This window comes from Arvicanthis niloticus, chromosome 16, assembly GCF_011762505.2.
Source record: "Arvicanthis niloticus isolate mArvNil1 chromosome 16, mArvNil1.pat.X, whole genome shotgun sequence".
Taxonomy (NCBI): Eukaryota; Metazoa; Chordata; class Mammalia; order Rodentia; family Muridae; genus Arvicanthis; species Arvicanthis niloticus.
In genome coordinates this window covers 24621046-24644841 of record NC_047673.1, presented here as the reverse complement: position 1 = coordinate 24644841, position 23796 = coordinate 24621046, and the positions used below count along the sequence as shown (strand labels likewise).

At 38.1% G+C, this 23796-nt stretch overlaps 1 protein-coding gene across 6 annotated transcripts in view; it reads left to right on the top strand.

Moving 5' to 3' along the window:
- The window catches only part of Wrn (WRN RecQ like helicase), a 128842-nt gene that overhangs the window by 49061 nt on the left and 55985 nt on the right, over positions 1 to 23796 (top strand). For all 6 annotated transcript variants that reach the window (XM_076914006.1, XM_076914005.1, XM_076914009.1 and 3 more), the window contains 8 exons: positions 1871 to 1951; positions 3495 to 3633; positions 4921 to 4996; positions 6487 to 6554; positions 6798 to 6906; positions 8064 to 8132; positions 10858 to 10940; positions 15734 to 15840. In XM_076914006.1, coding sequence (XP_076770121.1) covers positions 1871 to 1951; positions 3495 to 3633; positions 4921 to 4996; positions 6487 to 6554; positions 6798 to 6906; positions 8064 to 8132; positions 10858 to 10940; positions 15734 to 15840 — 732 coding nt within the window. The remainder of the gene's footprint in view (positions 1 to 1870; positions 1952 to 3494; positions 3634 to 4920; positions 4997 to 6486; positions 6555 to 6797; positions 6907 to 8063; positions 8133 to 10857; positions 10941 to 15733; positions 15841 to 23796) is intronic.

The following is a 23796-nucleotide window of genomic DNA, read 5'->3' as shown; positions in this document are numbered from 1 at the left end:
AGAACAAATACTTTAGGTTTTGTGGAATGCATGGTCTCTGTTGCACCTATACAGTTTATCCATTGTAAAGCAGCCATAGACACATGCAAGCAGTTGTGCCTGTGTGCTTCAATCACACTTTATTTAAAAATACAGAGGGCCACGTTAACTTGTGAGAGCCACTTAATACAATAATAATACAATAAGAGTTATACAAGTGAAAGAATTTGTTGCTTTACTATTTATTTATTTATTTTTTTATATGCTAGGTAATAGTTTTTTGGTGGATTCTTCCTAAGTGTTTACTCATCCAAACTTGGTTTGGGAGGTGGGTTTTATTCCTTCAAGTAGAAATTATTTGTTAGTGTGAAAGGGTATTTTGATTTACAGGCATTCATACTGTGATCTGGAGAGTCAGGAAGCTCTTGTCTCCTTCCAAATTCTTATTAGCTTGCAAATTACTGAAACACTTATCATTTCTGAGGTTTTTTTTTTCTTTTCTTTGCAATAATAAATTTTATTTTAGATTTTGAAAAGATTGAATAGGTTTAAATCTCTCAATTTTACTATAGAAATGGAAAACCAGTCTTATATATAATTCTTTGATTTTTTACAACAGTTTTTCAATTGTTTCTATAGAGTATGTAAATGTACATTGTTTTAAAAATTTCAAAATATTCTCATTCCAACCTTTTGTGAACCAGATTCCCTCTTTAGAAAATGCTGTTTTTTGCTTACATGTGTATCATTCTAATTCTGTAGAAATTTCTAATTAGATATGCATTTTAATATTTTTATATAACAGAATTATGCTCATGATTTTGATTTGACCAATATCTTTTATACCGATTATTGTAATTTTATTATATAATAACTAGCATCATTATTTTTATTATTTAAGACTGCATTTGGAAGGCAACAAAACCTTACTCAGTTAAAAATGTATTTCAATAGATTTTAATAGCTTTAAAGTAGCATGTTAATTAAGGCTATTTCCATTTTCCCATTACCAGATTAAGTATGAAGCATTTGGGGAATTGTTTCTTCATATTTCTTCTTGTTTTTTTGGACACACGCCTCTGTGTGTGTGTGTGTGTGTGTGTGTATGCACGTGTGCACGTGCATATGAAGGGTAGATTTGCAGCTTGTTAGGCACCTGATTTCTTGGGATTGCCAAATAATTGTAAAGAGTCTTCATATTCAAACATTGACAACAGATTAAGTAAACAATATATCTAGTACTTTTTCAAGTAAATGTTCTTTGTAAAATACTGACTTATTGAAAGATAATATACTATTGTGTATTAGCCTTTGATATTTTTTCTTTTTTTTGTTTTTGTTTTTTGGTTTTTCGAGACAGGGTTTCTCTGTGTAGCCCTGGCTGTCCTGGAACTCACTCTGTAGACCAGGCTGGCCTCGAACTCAGAAATCCACCTGCCTCTGCCTCCCAAGTGCTGGAATTAAAGGCGTATGCCACCACTGCCCGGCAGCCTTTGATATTTTTAATATATGTGAGAAAACCATTGATTTTCTTGGCTTGTACAGACTTTTTTCAACATTGTATAGAATGCCATGTATTGGAAAGTTGGGGAGACCCAGCTGGACCTGGATTGACCCTCAGCTTGCTCTTTCTCTTCCTTTGCATGTAGATTTCACTTGAAATCTGTTTATCTAACTTGCCTGTCTTTTTAACCACGCTCTTTCTTTCTTTCTCTTTGATTATGTTTAAAAAACTCATTCTTCTTCCTTTCCCTTCCTCTGTGTACTCACTCTGGGAACATATAAATATGCTTTATACATCTGTCTATTAAATGCTTCTAGTGAGAACAAGTGAGAGTATAACATCAATTATACAGGACATTAATCTTTGAAATACTTTTTTTTTTGAAAGCATTTATCTCCCAATGATGATGAAAATGATTCCTCTTATATAATTGAAAGTGATGAAGATTTAGAAATGGAGATGCTGAAGGTAGGTTTGAACATAAGAAAAAGTTACTTCAAGTTTTTTTTTAAAGAACACTTTAATAATTAAAATACTCAGTTCTAAATCAGATGCCACCACAATGAAATTCATACCCATTGTATAATGTTAGACTTTAATTTTTTCAATTTACATTTCCTAATGTGTAAGTAGTCTTAGGTGTAACATCACGAGTTCTCACATGAGTTCTGTGTCCCTGTTCATCTCTCCCTGGGATCTGGGCAGTGACTAAGCATTTTAGCAGGAAATTGATTTCTTCTCCTTCATGTATTTGCTACAGCTTAGACGTTCTGTTTTTACTAATTCAATCACTCACAGTGTCTGGTTTTTCTTGCTGTTGGTTTTTAATACTGATCACATGTAATTTTATAATGACTGTTTACCCTGTTATCAAAGCGGAAGCATGGATCTGTGCATTTCTATCCCATCACTCAACCTCCAGTTTGTCAAGTGTCATAAACCACGTGTAGACGGAAAAACCTAGACTGGGGGCGCAGGGAAAAGCATGATTTAGTGAGATCAAGTGAGAAATGAGAAGAAATAGACATAGGATGTGGATTCCTAATTAACTTGTACACTTGAGTCCTCTCCTCTCCATTGGTGTCCATTGCTAACATCACAGTTTACCAAAGAGCCTGTTTCCTAGTTAAGAAATATGAGCTAAATCACAACCCATTTACCAGTTATCCATTTCTCTGGTTCATTCGGTTCAAGTGGTACCAAGTATAGAATGCTTGTGGACATACATTATACACTCGATAGCTCTGTTCTCTGAATATGCTGGTAGAGTTAAAGAAATAGAATCATCTCTTTTTTTCCCTCGTTTTATTTTTTTTTTATAGGATTGAAATGTTATACTTTAAAGGACATTCTTAAAACCAAATGAAAAAATAGAAGGCCTCATAAAAAGTGAAAATAACTTGTGTTAAATGAATATTCTATGTCACTCCTTAGTAAAAAGTTTTATAGATAAAGTAATTTGAAATATTTTTGAAATAGGGGAGAAAATACATATCAGAAAAACTCTTTATTTCAACTCAGTAGTATTTCTTTCCTAAAATTATGTGAATCATTTGTTTACTATTCCAAAACACATTTATTGCTTGCACATAATTTAAGCATCATCTTTTCTCAAGAAAGTGCAATTGACATGTAACATAGAGAAACTTATTCTAAAAGTAGTATTAAGAGTATTCATTGTACCACTTAGAATTTTAAAACATTGAAATCCAATAAAAAAAACTGGTTAAATTATGCAAATTTAAAATTTACGATAGATTTCCCAGAGGCCATTCATTATATGCTATTAATGAACCTTGTTTATGCTGGCCATGCTCCATCCTGGCCTTCTGCCCTGAAGCCATCCTCAGCACGTATTTATAGAGGAGCACACATGTTCTTTTGTGCTGTTGTTTGCACATCTGCCGGTTTTCAACCAAATTGTAGGCTTCGTTAATAACCCTCCTTTTGTACTCGGTAAAAAGATACTGTATTGTCAGTGTTCTGCTTCAAATTTCTTTTAAACTTCCAGTCTTTAGAAAACCTAAATAGTGACGTGGTGGAGCCCACTCATTCTAAATGGTTGGAAATGGGAAGCACTGGGAGCCTTCCTCCTGAGGAGGAAGATGGAGAGGGAGATGAAGCCACCAGAGAGGAACAGGAAGAAGAGGGTAAGAAACAGGTTGGAAACAAACTCACCTCCCACTGACTTTGGTTTTGTGCCAGTTTTCCCGTGTTTGGAAGTTTAACAAATTGGTGGCATATAGTTACTTCTCCGTTCTGTAAACCAACCATTCAATTCCTCAGTGCTCTTGTCTGTCTGGAACTGTGGTGGATGAAACCTTTAATCCTGAAGTGAAAGATTTGGTTTGGGTCCCAATGAAAGTGGTGAAATAGTTTACTATTTGCTTATACTGAATGCCATTGTAAATGATCCAAATATATGCAGTCTGCCACTCAGGAGCTTATGGTTTACACAAGTGCCATGCCAGAGAACTTCCTTATATTAAATTAAATGTATACATTTATTCTATTCTATAGAATAGTAAAGGAGTGTGCGAATGATAGAATTGTCATCTAAGTGTAAACAACCATCGTCATTTTGTCAATTTCGTAGTCTTCTCAAAATGCGGAGCTCTCACTATACTTACAATATATTGTGGTGGGAAAATGTGGACATTTTAAAATCATTTTGGAAGGTATTTGTAACTGTATTGATGAAATATTATCCTCTGCTTTCTTTTATTAAATGTAGCCATCTGTTTGATTGTTAAGATACGTGGTAATACTTATTTTTCATGTTTCATGATAGCGTATTTAGAATTTGTGTTTTATCCTTTCTTGGCTGCTTGCAAGTCTTTGCATCTAAGGACTGACAGTGGTGGGCACTTGGGAGAGCTAATGCCGCCCACCGTGTGGCACAGCTGAAATAGTTGGCTAAACATTTAAGTAGCTATATTTACCTAACTAAATGGGACAGGTAGTTAAATTAGATCAAGGGACCTGAATATAGGTAACTAGATTTAGTTTTAAACAGCTAAATGACAAATTTATTTTTTCCTGTATACTTAATTTGGGATACTAATTCATGTTTATCATTAATTGAAAATTATTTCTAATATGAAACTTATATTGGCGTTTCTATTGTTTGCTTTGGTTCGCTTCATTCTGGATTTTAGATCCTGCAAGTTTCTGATTATAGACTGCTGGGCCTCTCTTTTCCATTATTGCTGAAGTGTGAAGCACAAGGCCAGTTCTAGGATGTCAGTAGTGATCAGAGGATTTGCCTAGTGTCATGATAGGAGTCTGTAGTCAGGTTTGTCTAGGATGGAAACAATGGGTGTTGCCTATCACTCTAGGCTTTATGAGAACCATGGAAACGAACATTTTCCTCCTCTTACAAAGCATATTTGTTTTTGAACATAAATGTCAATTTTATCATTTTATTTATTTTTAAGACCATTTATTGCCGGAACCCAACGCAGAGCAAATTAATTGCCTCAAGACCTATTTTGGCCATTGCAGTTTTAAACCGTGAGTATGATCTCAATTAACTATATTATGTACTTAATTTTTTTTCACAAAGAAAAAGAGTAAATAACCCATCCCCCATATCCTAACAGTAGCAGCCTATTTTTACTGTAGCCTTACATGTCAGATATATATCATATGTAAGTGCAAAATTATTTGAAGTATTAATTACATATGTTTCTTTGTCCTTTATGATAGGAAAGGAAGTGGTTCTATTTTTCTTTAACTGGGTGGCTCTGTGTAAAAACTACATAATAGAAAAAGAATTTCTCTCGCTGCTGAGTTATCTTTTATTGAGCATGAAATCAGAGGAAAGGCACATTCCTGCCTGTTTTCTGCAGGTGTCCCGAGGCACACTGTTGTGAGCTCTCAGAGAGTTTGAGAAGCTGATGGTTTATTGTTTTAACATCCCAAAATATATTCACATCCAAAGGGTTGTCTTAGTCAATGTCCTGTTACTGTGAAGGGACATCATGACTACAGCAACTCCTATAAAGGAAAACATTTAATCAAGGCTGGTTTACCGGCTCAGAGGTTTAGTCCATTATCATCATGGCAGAAGGCATGGCAGTGTGCAGGCAGACATGGTGCTGGAGAAGGAGCTGAGAGTTCTGCATGCCAATTGGCAGGCAGGAGGAAGAGAGAGTGAGACACTGGGTGTGGCTTGAGCTTCTGACACCTCAAAGCCCACCTCCAGCGCCATACTTTCTCCAACAAGGCCAAGCCTAGTCCAACAAGGCCACGCCTCCTAATCTGTTCAGATGCTGTCACTCCCTGTGAGCCCATGGGGAGCATTTTCATTCAAACCATCAGAAGGGCACCCTAATAACTAGAAACAATGAGGGGAACACAGATGAGATTAGGAACAAGTACGTTTGAATAAGACCAGTAAGAAAGTAAAAATCCAGACATGGTTTTCCCAGTTTTGAGAACTTAAAATAGAATTCATTGAAGCATTTTTCCTTCTTTTAATAAACTATAGCCTATGTACAGACGAGCACACATAGATGTACAGAGAAGTGAATTCTGTTAACTCAGCGAACTGGTATAGACAGCACTCAAATAAGGGTAGATTGTCTTCTGCATAAGCAGAAGATCCCATCTCTGGTTGATTTCACCTTGTACCATCACTTTACACAGGTCTTATTTCAAACCTACATCATTCCTCTTATTTATTCTAAAATACTGACTGACTTTTTGGTCTATAGTACAAAGCTGGGGGTTTATTTTATACTTTAGATATGTGTAATAAAATTAAATACACATACTACATGGAAACTAGCAGTCACTCTGAATGAGAAGTTAATCCAAAAATCATTTTTTGTCTTAAAAATTCTAGGAATATAAGTATATATTTATATAGGAATATAAGTATATATTTATATAGGAAGCTCCAGAAAGTCTGAAAGAGTTTCTTAAAGAGCAGAAGTTAAATAGATTTGAACTTGTGCATTGGATGCTATCGATAAAACATTTTACTTTGTACTTTCAAGGGTTCAGTGGAAAGTCATCCATTCAGTATTAGAAGAAAGAAGAGATAATGTTGTTGTCATGGCAACTGGTAAGTTATATAAGTTATACCTAAAGTAAATAAGTTAATCATTTAAAAATCATAAAGGGTTTAAAGTGCTTAATCTTCCACAAACTTAAAACATAGGAGGAAGTGATGGGGAAAAGCTTCCACACTTATGCATGAATTTCCATGTGAGTCTACTTATTCTGCTATATAAACACATTATAAGAAGAAAGTATAACATCAAGAGTTTCTTTTTATTTATTTATTTTTGTATTATTTTTATTCAAGGATATGGGAAGAGTCTGTGCTTCCAGTATCCACCAGTTTATACAGGCAAGATTGGCATTGTCATTTCACCCCTCATTTCCTTAATGGAAGACCAAGTCCTGCAGCTTGAGTAAGTAGTGCTTTTACTGCTCCACCATTGCCTTTGATTAGCAAGTGGAAACAACATTTCAAGACAGGATCTTTTATTTAAATTTATTTTTTAAAATTTTAATCTTTTTTTTTTATATACTTCAGATTATATCCTCCTCCCAGTTCTCCCTCTGACTGTTCCACATCCCATACCTCCTCCCCACTCCCCCCGCCCTTGTTTTCAAGAGGATGTCCCTCCTCCACCCCACCAGACCTCTCCACTCCCTGGGGCCTCCGGTCTCTTGAGGGTTAGGTACCACACAGGTATAGCAAGTCTCTTCTCTCTGAGTCCAGTGCCCCTTTGCCCAGTTGTCCCTCTCTGTTTTATAACTATCAGATGATAAACGTGAATCTAGTTCACAGGATTATGTTTTGGGAGTTGATCTTTATTTTTATTTTTTGGGATAGGGTCTTGCTATGCATAGTCCTGGATGGTGTCACTCTGTCCTCTTGCCTTGCCTCGCAAGTCTTGGGCTTACAGAGCATGCACTTCCATCCCTAGATGCATTCACTAGTAGCAAATGAGGCGTTCGTGGAAGAGTTTACATTCATTCTTGAGTTCCCTAATTCAGGGCTACCTGATTTCCCTGATCAAGTTTTAAAAGGACTGATCGCTTTATGCCAGTTAGCTGTCCCAGAATTCTTTTTTGTTCTGCTATCTGGGCTCCTTAGCTTGCTATGAGGTATATATAAAAGGTTACCTTTTAAGATATGTTTTGCCGGGCAGTGGTGGCACACGCCTTTAATCCCAGCACTTGGGAGGCAGAGGCAGGCAGATTTCTGAGTTCGAGGCCAGCCTGGTCTACAAAGTGAGTTCCAGGACAGCCAGGACTACACAGAGAAACCCTGTCTCGAAAAAAAAAAAAATGTTTTTATTAGTTCTTTGAAAATCTCCTACATGTTTTGATTATAGTCACCCCTCTTCTAACCCTAAGTTTCCCTTTCCATTCTTTCTTGAAAGGCACACATTAAAGACTTGCCTCCTCAGTAGGCTCTTGAAGAAATAAATATAGCAGGTTAGCAAGACACAAAAAGCAAGAACATTTGGAAGACGAGGAATATATGTTATTAATCTTTTTGCAAATGAAGTTTCTGTTTTAAATGTGTGTACTCATGCAGAGTATTTGTCTCTTATAGAATGTCCAACGTTCCAGCCTGTTTACTTGGATCAGCACAATCAAAAAATATTCTAGGAGATATTAAATTGTGAGTAATTTATGTAATGTCACATGACATTGTGAGATGTATATTGAGTAAGATGTATAGACATTCCACACTTTGCTTAGCTGGTTCTTGATGAGCATCTGAGGGTTTTCTATTTAGAGGTTGTAGTATCAGAAGTGCGCTGAACCTTCATGGACCAGTTTCTGTTTGAGTCTACATGTTCAGTACCCTGTGTGTATGCTCAGGAGCAGAATTGGTGGGTTTAATTTCATGTTTAATTTTTTAAGAAACTGCCAGACATTTTGAGAGCGATTCCACCACCTCTCATCTCCAGCAGCAGTGTGTGAGAAGTCCTGTTTCTCGTCACTTCTGTCATTTCTTAGCTAGCCATTGGCTTTAGACACTTCTAAAGAATCCCATTGTACTTTCAATCTGCTTTTGCCTGGTGACTAATTATGGTGAGCGTCTTACGCTTACTGCTGTGTGTTTATCCTTGTGGTGGTGTCTGTTCTAATCTTTTGACAGTTTTCAGTTTTTAAATTCTGTTTTGGTGATTATTTTTATATTGTAGGTAGAAATCTCATATTTATATGTACTTTGCAGATGCTTTACTTGTTTATGGCCTTTCTTCTTCTTTCAATAATTCTTTTGAGGAGGAGTGGGTTTTCAGTTTGATAGTCTAGTCGCTAGTTTCTTATAGATTTCTCCTTGAGTATTTAAGAAGTCTTCCTAACTGAAGGTTATAAAGATGGCATACTTTCCCTTAAACATTTCCCAATTTTTTATGTTTGGATATATAATTAACTTGTAGCAAAAATGTTTATATTGTGTGGTGTATTAGTTTTTTCTTATACGGCTTTCCAGTTGTTCTGGCTCTGTCTCTTCTCCACTGGATCGCCTTTGTGCCTTTCTCAAATAATGAACTGAGTAGGCATGTGCCCATTACTTGCTAAGAACATGTTTCTGTGGATCTGTCTGTCTGTCTTGGCTTCTGTAGCTACAGTAAAAGCCTGAAGTCTGGATTACAAGCCGTCCAGTTGTGCACTTTAATTTCAGGGTTGTGTTAGTTTTCCTGGATGCTCTTTGGTTCCATGAAGGTTCCGGTGTCCACTTTTTAACTGAGATGCCCTGAGTCTGGCTCTGTAAAGAAACAGCTAATTTTCAAGAACCTGGGATGCACTGGCGCTAACTGACTCATCTCAGATCAGTTTTCTAGTAGGAAGGAGAACTGAGTCCAAACCTTGGTAGAGTGATGTCAGACTTTATTATTTTTATTGTTTCTTACAGTAATTAAAAAACTGCACATAATTTCCTGGAGATAAAGTAAAATTTATTGCATGCTTAATAAATTCCTTGTGAAAATATAATGTTTAGCATGTAATAGACACTAAAATATTTATGGAATGAATGAATTAAAAGCTTTGAGAACTTTTTATATAGAAAATTAAGTTTGATTTGATATGTTTTTATATGGTAGAGACATGCCATAAGTAATCTCTAGCCTTTTTTATAAAAATTGTTCTAATAGCAAATTAACAATATAATATAAATTATAATACATATAAATAATACATATATATATAATATATATGTGTCTATATAACATATAATACAAAATATAATATGAGATAATGCAATACAAATTAATAATACAAGTACAATAATAATTAAAGGAAAAAGTGAGTTTTATCCTAAGGATAAAGGAGTCTCACATGGCTCCTGCTTAGAAAAACTGGGCACGGAGAGTCCAGAAGACCTTTCTATGTGTATTCTCTTGTTACATTTTCTTTGTGAAGAGTCAGTCACCAAGTAGAGGAAGCAGCTCTGCTTCCCCCTTTGACATTTTGCTGAATGGTTGATCTCAACCAGGTGACAATATCCTAGACTTTGACTGAGTGTCTGTCCTTGTAGGCAGAGTCCATAGAATAAACTGGGATGCTAAGAGAATATCCTATAGAGAACAAGGACTCTGGGGCTTAGTTCTCACACTTGGGATATATTGGTTTTGGAAAATATGCCAAGTTTATAAAGGCTTGACCATTTAACTTGGGTATATTGTTTTTGGACTGAACTATTAGAAACCATAATTTGGCTTATAATTCCTGCTTAGTGGCAAATGCCCCATGACAAGAATTGTTATATTTATTTTGATGGATTGAAGACAAATCAAAGGACTAAGATATCTGAATATGTAAATATATAACATTCCTTTGGTGTTGAGGCCCACATTCTGCCTCAACACTTTTGCCTCAACGCTTTGGGGGCTAAGTGCTCTGGTCAAGAGAGAGAGTGGGGCTCTTGGGGCAAGAGACGCGAAGAAGAATGGAGACAAGACAGGGTGTGATTCAGTCTCTCTTCTATTTTCTCAAGTCTCTCTCAAGTCTCCCCTATTGAAGGGAATTCTGAGGTATTTATATACACAAGCAGGAGAACACAGGTGAAAACATTTTACCACGTGCACCATACAGCTGAGGTCACTAAACAGCAAAACAAGCTATGTGGGATAAACAATATATTTATCAGAGTGTGCTTCAGCTGTTATAGGCTTTTGAAAACCAAGTCTTTCATCAGGGTATATGGTTCCAGATGGCTGCAAAGTTGATCTAGCCGCTTTCTACTAAAGTCGGCTCCCAACACTGGTTTTTTAATAATCAATATGATGTGTTACTTAAAAATCTATTGAATATTTTGATTTTGTTGTTACTCATTGGCTGCTTTTTTCCCCCTCTTGGAGTGTCTCAATTTCTGTTTCTGTTTGTCTTTACAGAGGCAAATATAGGATCATCTACATAACTCCAGAGTTCTGTTCTGGTAACTTGGACCTACTCCAGCAACTTGACTCTAATATTGGTAAGTAATGAAATAGGACTTTGGTGAATACAAAGTAACCGATGCACAGTGGAGACTAAATTCCAATTTTGTTAAAGGCTTATTTCAAATATTTGCTCCTCTAGGAAATCTCTGACCAATTTGATGTTTGTCCCACTTTGTAATACTGTATAGTTCCCCATTCCATAGAGGTGCGACTCCTGGGTTAGTGTTCTATTACATACAAGCATGTATGCATCCCTGTCACACTGTCAACTCTTTTGAGACATCGCTGCTCTTATTGGTCCCTGACTCCTTCATGTAAGATGTGGCACACAGTTGTTTGTTCTGTGCATTGTTGAATGAACTCTGAATCCTAGAGTCTGGGATTTGTCTCGTTTCATATTCGGAGTTTAAATGGAATCAGTGTAGTGGTTCCTCATTTTTGTTCATAAGAATCACCCTTCAAACTTTGGAGTAATGCTGTTAAACAGCTTATTCTTAGAAAATATAAATATAAAATGAGTCAAATGCTGTGATATTGTTTATGCTGAATCATTTGTGTTTTGTTTTTGCTTTTTGGTGGTAGAGATGTGATCAGGTTTAACTAAGAGCTCCAAAGGAAACAAATGCCATCCATACTTGAAATTGTCATTTGAATTTTATCCAACTTATCAGATAAAATTGTTTTCCCAATTTGTAGGATTTTTTTTTTTTTTTTTTGAAGAATTAGGTATTGAGTAATTTCATATAGGTTAAGTTTTCAGTATTGTCCTGGATTGGCTAGTTGAATGTCAACTTGGCATAAGCTGGGTTCATCAGAAAGGCGGGAACCTCAGCTGAGAAAATGTCTCCACAAGGTCAAGGTGAAGGCAATCCTGTAGAGCATATTTTCAATTAGGGATTGATGACGGAGGACCAATCCCATTGTGGATGGAACTATCCCTGGCCTGGTGGTCTTGGGTGCTATAAGAAAACAGGCTGAGCAAGCCATGGGGAGCAAGCCAGTAAGCAGCATTCTTCCATGGGCTCTGCATCAGCCTTGTATTGATTGGTGTTACTTGAAGGTGTGACAGTAGAGAAAGAAGCTCACCAAGATGTTAAGCCATCATTTTTGGAAGGAGCAGAGGGGTTCAGCCTTCTTGGGAAGGCTCATTCCAGTTACTTTGTTCAAGCATTACTCAAGGTTAATTGGACCTGGGAAAGGTTTCAACCACCACAGTTATCTGGCCTTTGCTGCTTGAGGGAGCAGACAACCTACACAAACCTCAGTCCCTTTGACCGTGCCTAGGCGTAATCAAAAGTAAGAACTCCAGGTTTGCCAGGAGCATCCTAGGACCAAGGTTTATGTGGCTGCAAGCTCTCACTTACTACTGAGTGCAGACTTTGCAGGGAGACATTTCTTCAAGGTTCAAATAATCTCAAAACAGTTTCTCAGCCACTCCTCATTAACCCAAACATAGCAGAGGCTTTGCTGAAACATTTCACTCAAAGCTAGACACAAAGGCTTTACTCTCCATTTCACTACAAGCTCCTGCCCCCAGGTCTCTTCCCTGCTTGAGGTCCCACACAGACTTCCATCAACGATGAGGGTGATGTGAAGTGTAAGCCAAATAAACCCTTCCCCCTCAAGTTGCTTTGGTCATGGTAACAAACACGTGTACCATATCACTTAATAGTGTTTGTTTGTCTTCACAACTACAAAGAAAGCAAACTTTTATATTTCAGTATGTGTTGAAACCAACAAAGAATGAGAACATAAATTAATATATAAGGAAATATATTATTGAAGTGTGCCTATGCTCTCTGCTAGCTCTCGTTGGCTAGTTTTTGCCTATAATGGAAAACAAGCTTGGTGTGTATTCTATAGTGGCCGGAAGGAGTTCCTTTGAGCATTTCACTATGAGTTAAGCCTGACTACCTTATAGATCAATGTCATGGTTATATCTAAAAAACTGGTTATCAGTAACTCTGTATTCTGAGTATATTTTATTCCACTTTTAGTATTTGTTTTAATTTATAATGATATTAAATTAATAATTACTGTAAGTAAATAAACATTAAAAGCTTTTGATAAGTAGTAATGACTTTTTATGAGGTAAATAAATGGTCAATATTGTAGAGCCGAGGATATAGATCAATGATAGTGTTTGCCTAGCGTGCTTCAGGCCTGAGTTCAAACCTCATTCAGTTTTATTTATTTTTATTTTTACTCTGTGTTGGTGTTTGTGGCCAGAGGGTAACTTATAGGAGAAGAGGAGATGTCCTCTCCTTTAACCATGTGGGTTCCAGGCATTCAGCTCACTACTATGCCAAAGGGAAGTGGTTTTACCCACTTCCTCTTGCTCGCCCCAGCCATTGTATGTCTTGTTTATTGTGGTTTTCTTTCTCCTTCCTTTCTCCTTTGCTTCCTTCTTCCTTCCCTCCTTTCCTTTTTCCCTCCCTCCCTTCTTTTCTCCCTCCCTTTCTTTCTCCCTCCCTCCCTTCCTTCCTTCGTTTTCTTCCTTCCCTCTGAGTCAGTTTAGGAGAATGATTCAGGAGGATCAGATAGTCTGACCTCTCTTCTGTTTTAAAAACATACACACAAGCAAGCAAACAAAACCAGATAACATGTATATATTTTTCATCACTAGAGCAAAATTCTTTGCTTTTAATAGATAAAAATATTTTCTCTGGTTGATTTAGAAAAAGGGATAAGCAAAATGGAAATTTAAAAAATTTAAAAAATATTTCCCACTGGCTTTTGTTTGCAGGAAACTGTAAAATGCCTACAGTAATGGATACACTCAGGATGTTATTTGTACAGTAGTCTGACATTTAACTAATCAGACTTGTCATTTTTGGGTAAATGTTACATTTTTTTTTAAGGAGTCTGGATCTACAACAGAAATAGCAAGCATACGTTATACGGGGTTACACGGGGTGCCTTCCCAGGTGTGCCTGTGCTTGTCTTTTAACTTCGGGAATGAGACTTGAGTGACAGATGCCTGAATGAAATATGTACAGGACCTGGGAGGACACTTGAACTTTTACGTTCAAAGTGAATCTTACCAAAGCTTGCCTGAACTAACTCTGCAGGTCAGCGTTCGTCTCTCTTAACTGCTTGTCAGATCTGCAACTAAAGCCTTCTAAGTCATTGAACTTAAACATCTAGCCATTTTAATTTCTACCTTCAGAATAGGTGTATGAATAACACTGGAATTTCCCCAGTCACTCAGTGGTATAAAATCAACATTTGTTCCTCTGCTTTCTTCCTTCTGAGGACACCAGTGTGGCACATAATCTCAATGAGTTGCCGCTGGTTCTTTTGTTTCCTCTTCTGAGTTGTGAGATCCTTGAGGTCAAGTATATTTTGGTTGTCCTGAAAAGGGTTGACTTTATTTTCTTATTTAGATAGGGCCTCCTGTAGCGCAGGCAAGTCTTGAACTTTCTTTGTGGCTGAAGGTAGCCTTGAATTTCTGATCCTGAATTACATGCATGTGCTATCACGTTAGCTCTTAAAGGGGCTTCAAATCATAGTGGCCGTGTAGTAATAGCAATGGAAGTATATTTGTATTAAGCTCTTTCTGGGCATGGCCTTACCTGAGTATTTTATGTGAATGTTCTAATTTAACCTTAGAGTAGTAAGAAGTGTTAGGTGTTATAACTATCTGCTGTGTATTATTTTTACTTATGATGCTGGTGGTGGTGGTTGTTATGATGGTGGTGGTGATGACGGATGGTTGTGGTGGTGGTGGTCATTGTGTGTGTGTGTGTGTGTGTGTGTGTGTGTGTAATCCCACAGTACGTTTGTAGAGGTCAGAGAACACCCGTGTAAGAGAACACAGTGGGAGTCAGTGCTGTCTGTGGTGTCTGAGGGTTGGACTCAAGTTTCCAGGCTTTTACCCCCTGAGCCCGCTCAGCAGCTCCCCGTTGTAGCTTTGAGGAAACGGAGAACTGAAAAGATTTGTAACTTGCTCAAGGCTTTGTGTACAGCCAATCTAATTCTAAAGCACTTGTTTTAAATCACCTCACTGATAGAATATATTAGCAAATAACAAAGGGTTATTTTTCTCTTAGAAGTATTAATTTGATAAGGGTAAAGGCATCACTAGTCCTTTGAAATGTCTGGAGATGTCTTGATAGATGATTATATAATAAAACCCTTCAAAATGCATTAAGACACCATTGATCTTGTTTTAGTGTGTGGTATGGGGCGGCGTGAGGGCTGTGTTCCGTTTTACTCCCTACTTTGCACACGATGGGAATTCATTCTCCCCAAACTGTTTTATGTTAGACAGCATGGATGTTGTCTTGTCTTCAGTTATTGGCATTTCAGAGGCACTTCCTGCAACATGATATGTGCTTGATTGCCAATAACTTTGGTTCTTAATCTCAGTAGAAATGTGCTATTTGCCTCCGTTGATAGCTAATCTATAAGATAAGATTAACATTATTACCAAAAAGAAACAGAATAGTTCTTTTGAAAGGACATTGTTACAGATGGTTTATAAGTGATAATTTTGGGACAAAGTAATAATAAGCAATTTATGTCTTTGAGGAGTAATAATGAAAGCTGAAATAGAGTGTGCTATTTGAATTATGATGTAAATATTTCCTTTATGCCAGCCTCTTTTATTCATTTCTCCTCTTGCCTCCTATTCTGACTTATGAAGTTTGATGTTATCTGGTATTATTTATGCTTCTTACAGATGTGTATTTTTGAGCCAAATACTTTGATTTGGCTTATAGTTTTTGTAAGGCAGATATTCTGATAGTTAAAAAAACAGTATTGACTGAGCATTTTTCTTCTTGAACCTTATTTCTCCCTGTGTATTTTCTTTTCTTTTGTGTAGGTATCACACTCATCGCTGTGGATGAGGCGCACTGCATTTCTGAGTGGGGTCATGATTTTAGAAGTTCATTCCGGTCGCTGGGCTCTCTTAAGACAGTGCTCCCATTGGTAAGCTTGGCCAGATCTGATGCCCCCACCTCACCCATCCCAGCTAAGGATTGACCCCAGGGCTTCTGCTATCAGGCTAAACCCCCCAACTCCAAATTTACTGTCTTGAAGTGACATTTTCACCAAGGGCTTTCCAGGACTGGATAATGTCCAGACAGCTCAAGACTTCTTAATAAAAGGGAGGGCATCAGATGTGAGCAGGGGTGGGGGGTTTATTTAGTTCTTAAAATTCTAATGGTGGCTTCCTTTTGAGGTTGGCATGCAACTTATTAAGGAATACTCTTAACAGGAATGGCCAACTTTTGACATTGGGCTGCTCCAGTGTCATCTACAAGGTTCATCCTTAAGAAGTATAAAATTGTGTTATTAAAAACCATCACAAAGACATCTCAGTGTTTTCAGTTCTTGTGTGCCTTTGTGTTGTGTCACATTTCTACTGTCAGGGCACACACAGGTTGGATGCTCTTCCCTGGCACAAGAGCTGAAAAACAAGTTTTGAACATACCAGTTTAAAAATGGCAATTACTATTCCTTAGTGACAGGGGATACTGTTCCAGGAACCTGTGGATGCCTGGGAACAGCCCCTCAATGTAAATTATGCACAGTGGAAGAATTTTAAAACTGAATATCTATGACAATATGCTATAGTAAAAATGACCACAGTCATTATTCTTGATGGTGTGGATCATGATAGCGTATGCGGCACCTACAAGCACTTCCTAGTTTACCTGTGTGTCTGGTAACTGAGATGGTTAGAGGTAGCTAACGGGGGAGAACACGAATTGTGTGGATACTCTGGATCATTCCTCCGTGGGGAGAATGGGGTGACATCATTGAGAGTCTAGTGCCGAATTTCATCATGTTACTCAGAACGCTGTGTAATTCCAAAAATAAATTGCTGGGCGCTGGTGCCGCATGCCTTTAATCCCAGTATTCAGAAGGCAGAGACAGGTGGATCTCTGTGTGTTTGAGGGAAGCCTGGTTTATAGAGTGAGTCCTAGGACAGCCATGGCTGTCCTGTCTTGGGGGAAAGATAAAGGAAAATATAAGGGGTTTTTGTTGTTGTTGTTTGTATAACTTTTCATTTAGTATATTCAGACTGTGGTTGGTCACTGGAATCTGAAATCAGAAAAGCAATTGTGGATGGAGAAGGTGGGTGCGTAGTGGATAGAGGGGGTGGGTGTGTAGTGGATGGAGGGTGTGTGTGTAATGGATAGAGGGGCGGCTGTGTAGTGGATGGAGGGGGCGGGTGTGTAGTGTGTAGTATGGCTTTGACATACAGTTCTTTCATTCTCTTTTTTTAAGTAGTGCATAACAATGTAGTTACTTTGTGTTCCTTACTAATTGGCTGTAAAACGGGCTGTGGACTGCATTATTTCTACTCATCACAGTCTGTAGAAAACTTTTAGGTTGTTTGTTGGGTTTAGGGTATTATGAATGAGGATACTATAAACATTTGTATATATTCTCAGGGTCCAGATCAGTGGTTATAAAGCCTGTGAACATAAGTTTTAGCTTCCTGGGATAAATGGCAGGGTTGAGGGTGCTGGGTCCTATGGGAAGTGCTAGTTTCATTCCCCTCCCCCCAAAGCCCCCAGAGCTACTCTCTTTACTGCTCTGTCCATATCATCCCCTCCCCAGCAGCGTAGGAACAATAGCTTCTTCTCACTCTGGCCACTGTTTTGTCTTAACTACTGTGTAGTATTTTAGCAATTATGATAGGAGTGGAGTCGTTGTTTGTGTTTTTAATTTGCATTTCTCTAATAGCTAGTGGTGTTGAACATCTTTTGTGTGTTTCTTATTTGGTTAAATGTCTAGTTTAATTGGGCTTTTTTTTTTTTTTTTCTGTTAAGCATGGGGGAAGGGAGGGATGGAGAGACGGGGAGGGGGGGGGGATTGTGCTTATGTGCATGTACCTGTGCAAGGTGCTCTACAGTGCAGCCCCTGCAGAGGCCAGATGTTGATACTGCTATCTTCCTCTGTTACTCTCTACCCTGTTTTATTTGAAACACAGTCTCTCAGTAGCCAGGGAGCTCCTCAGTTGTGCTAGACTGGCAGGCCACCAAGCCCCTGGGTTCTTTCTACTCTAGAACACTGGGCTCCTAGGTATGGACGCTGTGCCCGGCTTTTATGTTGGTGCTGGGGACCTGCTCTTAGTTTCTGATATTCACCGAGGGAGTCACCAGTCCCTCTGTTAACTGCTAAGCATTAAATGTTTATGAATGTGAGTTCTTGGTCAGCTTGAAAACATTTCTTTATAAATTTTACTTTTTTTCTCTTATTTTCACCGTCTTTTATAAAGAAAAAAATATAAATTGGATAAAATTCAGAATACGAATTTTTTTCTTTTATGGATTTTTGTTTATCAGTCTCAGATCTTGAAATTTTGTTCCTATAGTTTTTCCTAAAATGTGAACGATATAAATTTAGGTCTGAGAGGGTACTGAGATGTCATGGCAGGCAAAGAGCTTGCGGTGCAAGTGTGAAGACATGAGCTTGAGTCTGTGAACATGACATGTGCCTGATCCCACACTGTAAGACAGAGGGAAACCCAGGGGCCTGCCCCTCCCCCTTGACTGGGTGAAAAGAAGGCTTTTATCTACTTAATTGCTTTTGCCTCTTTGTCAAAAAAATCTTTCGACTATGTTTGTGTCAGCCTGTTTTTCCCGTCTGTAGTCTGCTGTATTAATTTTGATTGAATTAATGAAGTTACCTATATTTAGGCCCTGGTGATAGACAGTGTGCACAAGCGTCACAGTTAAATGGGTTAAACTGAGAAAAACATCGAAAGTTTTTATCCTTTTGGTGAGACTGTCTGACTTAGTTTCATTAGTCATCAATCTTACATATTAATAGCAAATTGCTATGATTAAAATTGCTTCTTTCTGTTTGGGTTTTCTCATAAAGATTTGACTGAGCAGTGATTAAGTAAACCAGTCAACAACAGTAGAAACTTACTGCTACAGCTACCACATATAATATTGAAGGAGACCAAAACTAATATATTTGAGGTCTAAGTATGTACCAGATGCTCTTGTCTCAGCCTTCGGGACCGTTCATTAAGTTAGCCATTAATACCATCATATCTCTTCAGTTGTCAAAGGACAGCACATTTCCCTTGTTTTCTTTCTTTCCCAGCATGCCCTTCTCCTTAGGTCTCTTCTGTTCCCTTGTACTTTCTTGTTTTATCAAGGTTGGCATGCCTGGCACCTAGTTTAGACTTTCTCTCTCTTCTGTGTTCTAATACCATCCAATTTTGGAGAACCCTCAAATTTACAACCTGGATGAGTACCACCAAGATGTGACTGAGTTCCTCTGCCTTTACTAGGTATTGTACTACATTTTGTTGTAGCAATTTTATTGAATATAAACCACACATATTATAGGAGATTTATAGGATATGTATATACATATGATTGTGACTTAAGGGTTTGCTCTTTGGGTTCCTGATAGGTATCTCAAACTCAACCCATCTAAAACTCACTCATCTAGAACATCCCTTCCACTCTGATTGCTTTTCCCTCAGATTCTATCACCTTGTTTAATAGCAGCACCAGAGAATTTTGCTTTACAGCCATGTCTAAACAAGAGATCCTCCTGCCTCAGTGTCCCCATTGCCTGGATTGCAAGTGTGTATCACTCCACCTGGTAGCTCTTTAATTTTTACCACTCTGAGCCATACATCTCACCAATAAGGAAAGCCTGTGAGTGATCTTCCAAGTCTGTACAGATGCTAATCACTTCTCTCTTGATCCCTGCCACATCCCCTCATGCTAGCCTACATCTTTCTTCCTGTAGGCTATTACAATAACCTCTTGGTTTCCATCTTCAGTCTATTTCAATACAGTGTTCAAAGTGATACTTCTGAATCTGTCCCATAGTTCTGTGTCTTCTGTGCAGTATGCCATTTTACCCAATAAAGGGACAAATTGATGGTATCAATCTCACTGAGGTTTATGTTACGTAGTCTTTCACTTTCATGCCCATATTCTTAATGGAATCCATCACTGAATTAAGCCACTGGGTCAGCTTATAGCCATCATTATCTAATTGCCTCTCCGTGGTTGAGTCTGTTACCTGGGAATTCACTCTTCTACACACAGATAAGGCAATTTGTATCTAAACCATAACAAAAGGGAGTTTTCCTTTTTTCTTTTGGTTTATATAAGCAGGGGTAGTATCCAACTCATAGCAGTTGCTCAGTAATTACGTGAATCAGGTAAATAATTCTGGTCAGAAAGCTGGCAATTAGCGAAGTAACTTTCCTGTATAGGTAGTTATAAAAGAGTTGGGTAATATATAACTATACCATAATATACTGTGCTGATTTCAACACAAATGATTTGAAAGAGACAAGCTATATTTTCTGCCCTTAGGTGGCTCATAGTCCAGCGAGGGAGTTGAGATCCACATCCAGGAAAGTAGACGCAATAGAAACAAATTGTACACCATGCATGGAATGGTACAGGCCATACAGAAAGATGAGTAGTGTCCATAGCACAGGCACACATGGGAGGCAAGTGGAGGGGTCCCACAGTGCAGGTCACTGAACACTGCTCCAAAGGACTGGTTCCCACTGATTTAGGATGATTTAATGAGACAGAGCGAGCTGTGGAATTGGAAATCAAGAAGGCTGCTTTTGTAATCCTTTCTTAGGCCTTTGATCCTAGAATTGTGTTAAAGGAGTCTTAAATATTTTAAGCGGTTCTCAAATACTCTTCAGGTGGAATTAAATCTTTTATTATATCTAACTCTGGACATAATGAGATCATTTTCAGTTCGTCCAGTGATGAAACAGCACATTCCTTCAGTTGAGAGTCTTGGCTGTTTCTCTAGCAGTGGCTGAGGATTCTTTCCCCTGTGGTTTTAAGAGCACACTGTTACAGGTGGTAAGAAACGCCACCTGGTGGATATTAGTTTTCTTAGTGTCCTTGATCTTACTGTTTTGATCCTATTTCACTGGGATTACTGTTGGATTCACTACACCAAATTAGTATAGCAAATCTAAAAATGCTCAAAACCACCAAACAGTTAACACAAAGAGCCCATTTGGAAGGAATCACAAAAGTGAGGCCAGAGAAGGAGCAGACGGGTGAGAAAGTTCAGCATAGCCTTCAAAGTTTGTATATAACCAGGAGGATGTATTTTTGAAGACCCTGAGGTATATTGATCCTTTGCATTAATTTGTTGTAAGGACTCATTGAAAAGATCAGATTGGTAGACACTAAGTAGCTAGAATAGGAGATTAACTAAAATCTGTGTGCACCATGCAGAGTGTGAAGTAATTACATGACCCAACTTAGAAAAAGGATAGTTATATTTTCTCTCAACCTTTGTTTCATGGAGTATATAGTTAAGATTCACCTAAATGGACAGTGTCATGAGATTAATCTGCACTGTATATGTATTAGGTTTTGTTGCTCACTTTGCCAACAACTGCTGTCTCTTACCAAGGAAGTCAAGGCTAGCCAACTTAAAGAACAAATTCCTTGTGCTAAGAACTTGATATTAGTAGACACCAATATAATTCAGCACGTGACCAGTTTTCTTCTCAAAGTTAAGCAGGTTAGACTATTTATAATTGTGCTGTAGCCACAAAGACAACCTGGAAGTGGCCCATCAAATGAAGGTGTATGGTCCCATTTCTCAATACCGGCCTGTGTACTATTCGTAAGCCTTGTCCTCGACTAAAATTTTCACATTATAAAATACTGCAAACTTCTGAGGGATCTGTTCTATTCACATTAATTTTTGTGACTGTTGTTTTTCATTCTACTTTTTTTTAGTTAGAAGAGCAATATTCCTTACTGAGTCTTTGGAATGTTGTATTGAGTTTACAATTTTTTTTTTTTTCTGCTAGCAGTCTGCTTGACTGAGGACCTTATGAGAAAAATGGAAATTTTTACTAAAAGATCTAGCAACTGTGTAGCTCTGTCTTTCTCCTTTCACTTTTTCTTAAGTTGAGCCCTTGCCAGAGTCAGTGGGGAATGTGCCAGCATTTGAAATTCTCCACCGTGGAAATTTTCATACAGAAAGAAATCTCTTCCACTATTTTGTGACTGTACTAGTTATAATGGAACCCTTTTAGGTGCTGGCTCTATACTCTAAGTATATACTCTATAGCAGTAAGTACTTAGGATGGTTTTATATATGTTTATGTGTGTTGTATGGAGTCCATGTGTGTCTGGAGGCTACAGGTCATTCTTGGGTGTTGTTCCTTAGCTACAATCTACATTGTCTTTCAGAGACAGAATCTTTCACTGGCCTGGAGCTAGCCAAGTGGGGTGGACTTGCTGGCCAGGGAGTCCCAGGGACCTCTATATTTCTTTTATATTGGCGTAGGACCACAATCCTTTCTGGCATGACAAGTGTGCTCAGAAGGCAGGCAGTTCATTAAGCCAGGATGCCTTCCTCTGAGTCTCTGTCTTGAGCAACTTGTTTGACAAGTCTGTTCAGGATGACAGGCCATTTACTGAGGTCATCTACCTGGTGCCAGTATTCCCAACTGGAATTTCAAGCATGTTTCACAATATCTGGATGTGTGTGTGTGTGGGGTCGCGCATGTGCACATGCATATGTGTGACACGCTACCTCGCCGATAAGGAGCATGTCACACTCAAGATTCTTCTGACAGCGTCTTTTATTGTTACAGCTCTTTTAGTTAGAAGGATGCAAGATGGAGAACAAAGGAAGGACCCCAAGCCCCAGAATGTACTGACTTATATACTATCAAAGAGACATGATCTGTCCTCATTGGCTTACAGACTGGGGTCTCATTTACATATCCACTGATAGTACTATCAGCGGGAAAATTCGCGCCGTGCACACAGCTGCAGACACCAAGGCCAAGAAGAACCAGGAACAGGAAGCCAGCGCCATCTTATAATGGCGAGCGTATAGCTACTTCAGCAAACGCAGCATGGCTCCTAACACATATGTATGAATGTGTGTGTGTGTGTGTGTGTGTGTGTGTGTGTATGTATGTATGCATGCTGAGTGTTCTGAAGGTGCTGTTTGACAGAGTTCTGGTGCTTGGATAACTTGGACTGACCCTTTACTACCCTTAGTGGATATTCTGGCCAGAGGCCAGAGGAAGGCATCCTGGCTCAGTGAACTGCCTGCCTTCTGAGCAGACTTCTCAGACCAGAACTTTACTGATAGACCACCCTTGCTTAAGCTAAGGGGCTGAACAATACTTTAAGAATCAGAGAGAAAGGATGGTGGTCTTATGCCAAGTATAAAAGAAATATAGAGGAAGGAAAGGAAGAATTACCTAAGGGTTAAAAATGGAACTTTTATAGAAAGCCAAGTTTCATATAATAGGTAGTAGGAAATAACTTTTGATCTGTTAGTCTTATGCCAAACTGAAACAGAATCAAATTCAAACAGAGTCATCTTGTCTGTAACCACAAGGCTTTACAACATCAATCTTAAGGAAGAAGATATTAAATTTAAAGAAAATTGATTTTATCATCATGTTAATATTTAGTTCTTATAAAATTGCTGTTTGCTCACTTTGTCCCTCTCTCAGTATTCCTATGTAATCAAGGAAAGATTTGGAAGAAAATTTATTTTGAAAAGCTGTGTAATCAGTGAATAAAATTTCTGAGAAAATGATTTTATGTATAAATAAAGCTTGAAAGAGACAAAAGTCAGAGTAGGAAAAGCCATGCTGAGATGTGCTTCCTCTCTGTCCCATGTCTCATGAAGTGGATGGCGTCCCTCCCATGTCTGATCCTTCCTTCCCTGCCCCTCTTGCATCCACTCTTCTCCAGACCCCGCCCTCTCCCTGCTGTAATGCTTTGTTGGATGTTTTTCTATTAGCTTCTGGAAAATGAATCTATGCCCATTCTCTTACTCTCACAAACATGTGATTTGTCCACTCATAGACTGTATTCCTTATAAGAACGCCTAGTCTGTTTTTAATAAAAGAAAACCTTGTCTTCTTTTTCAAAT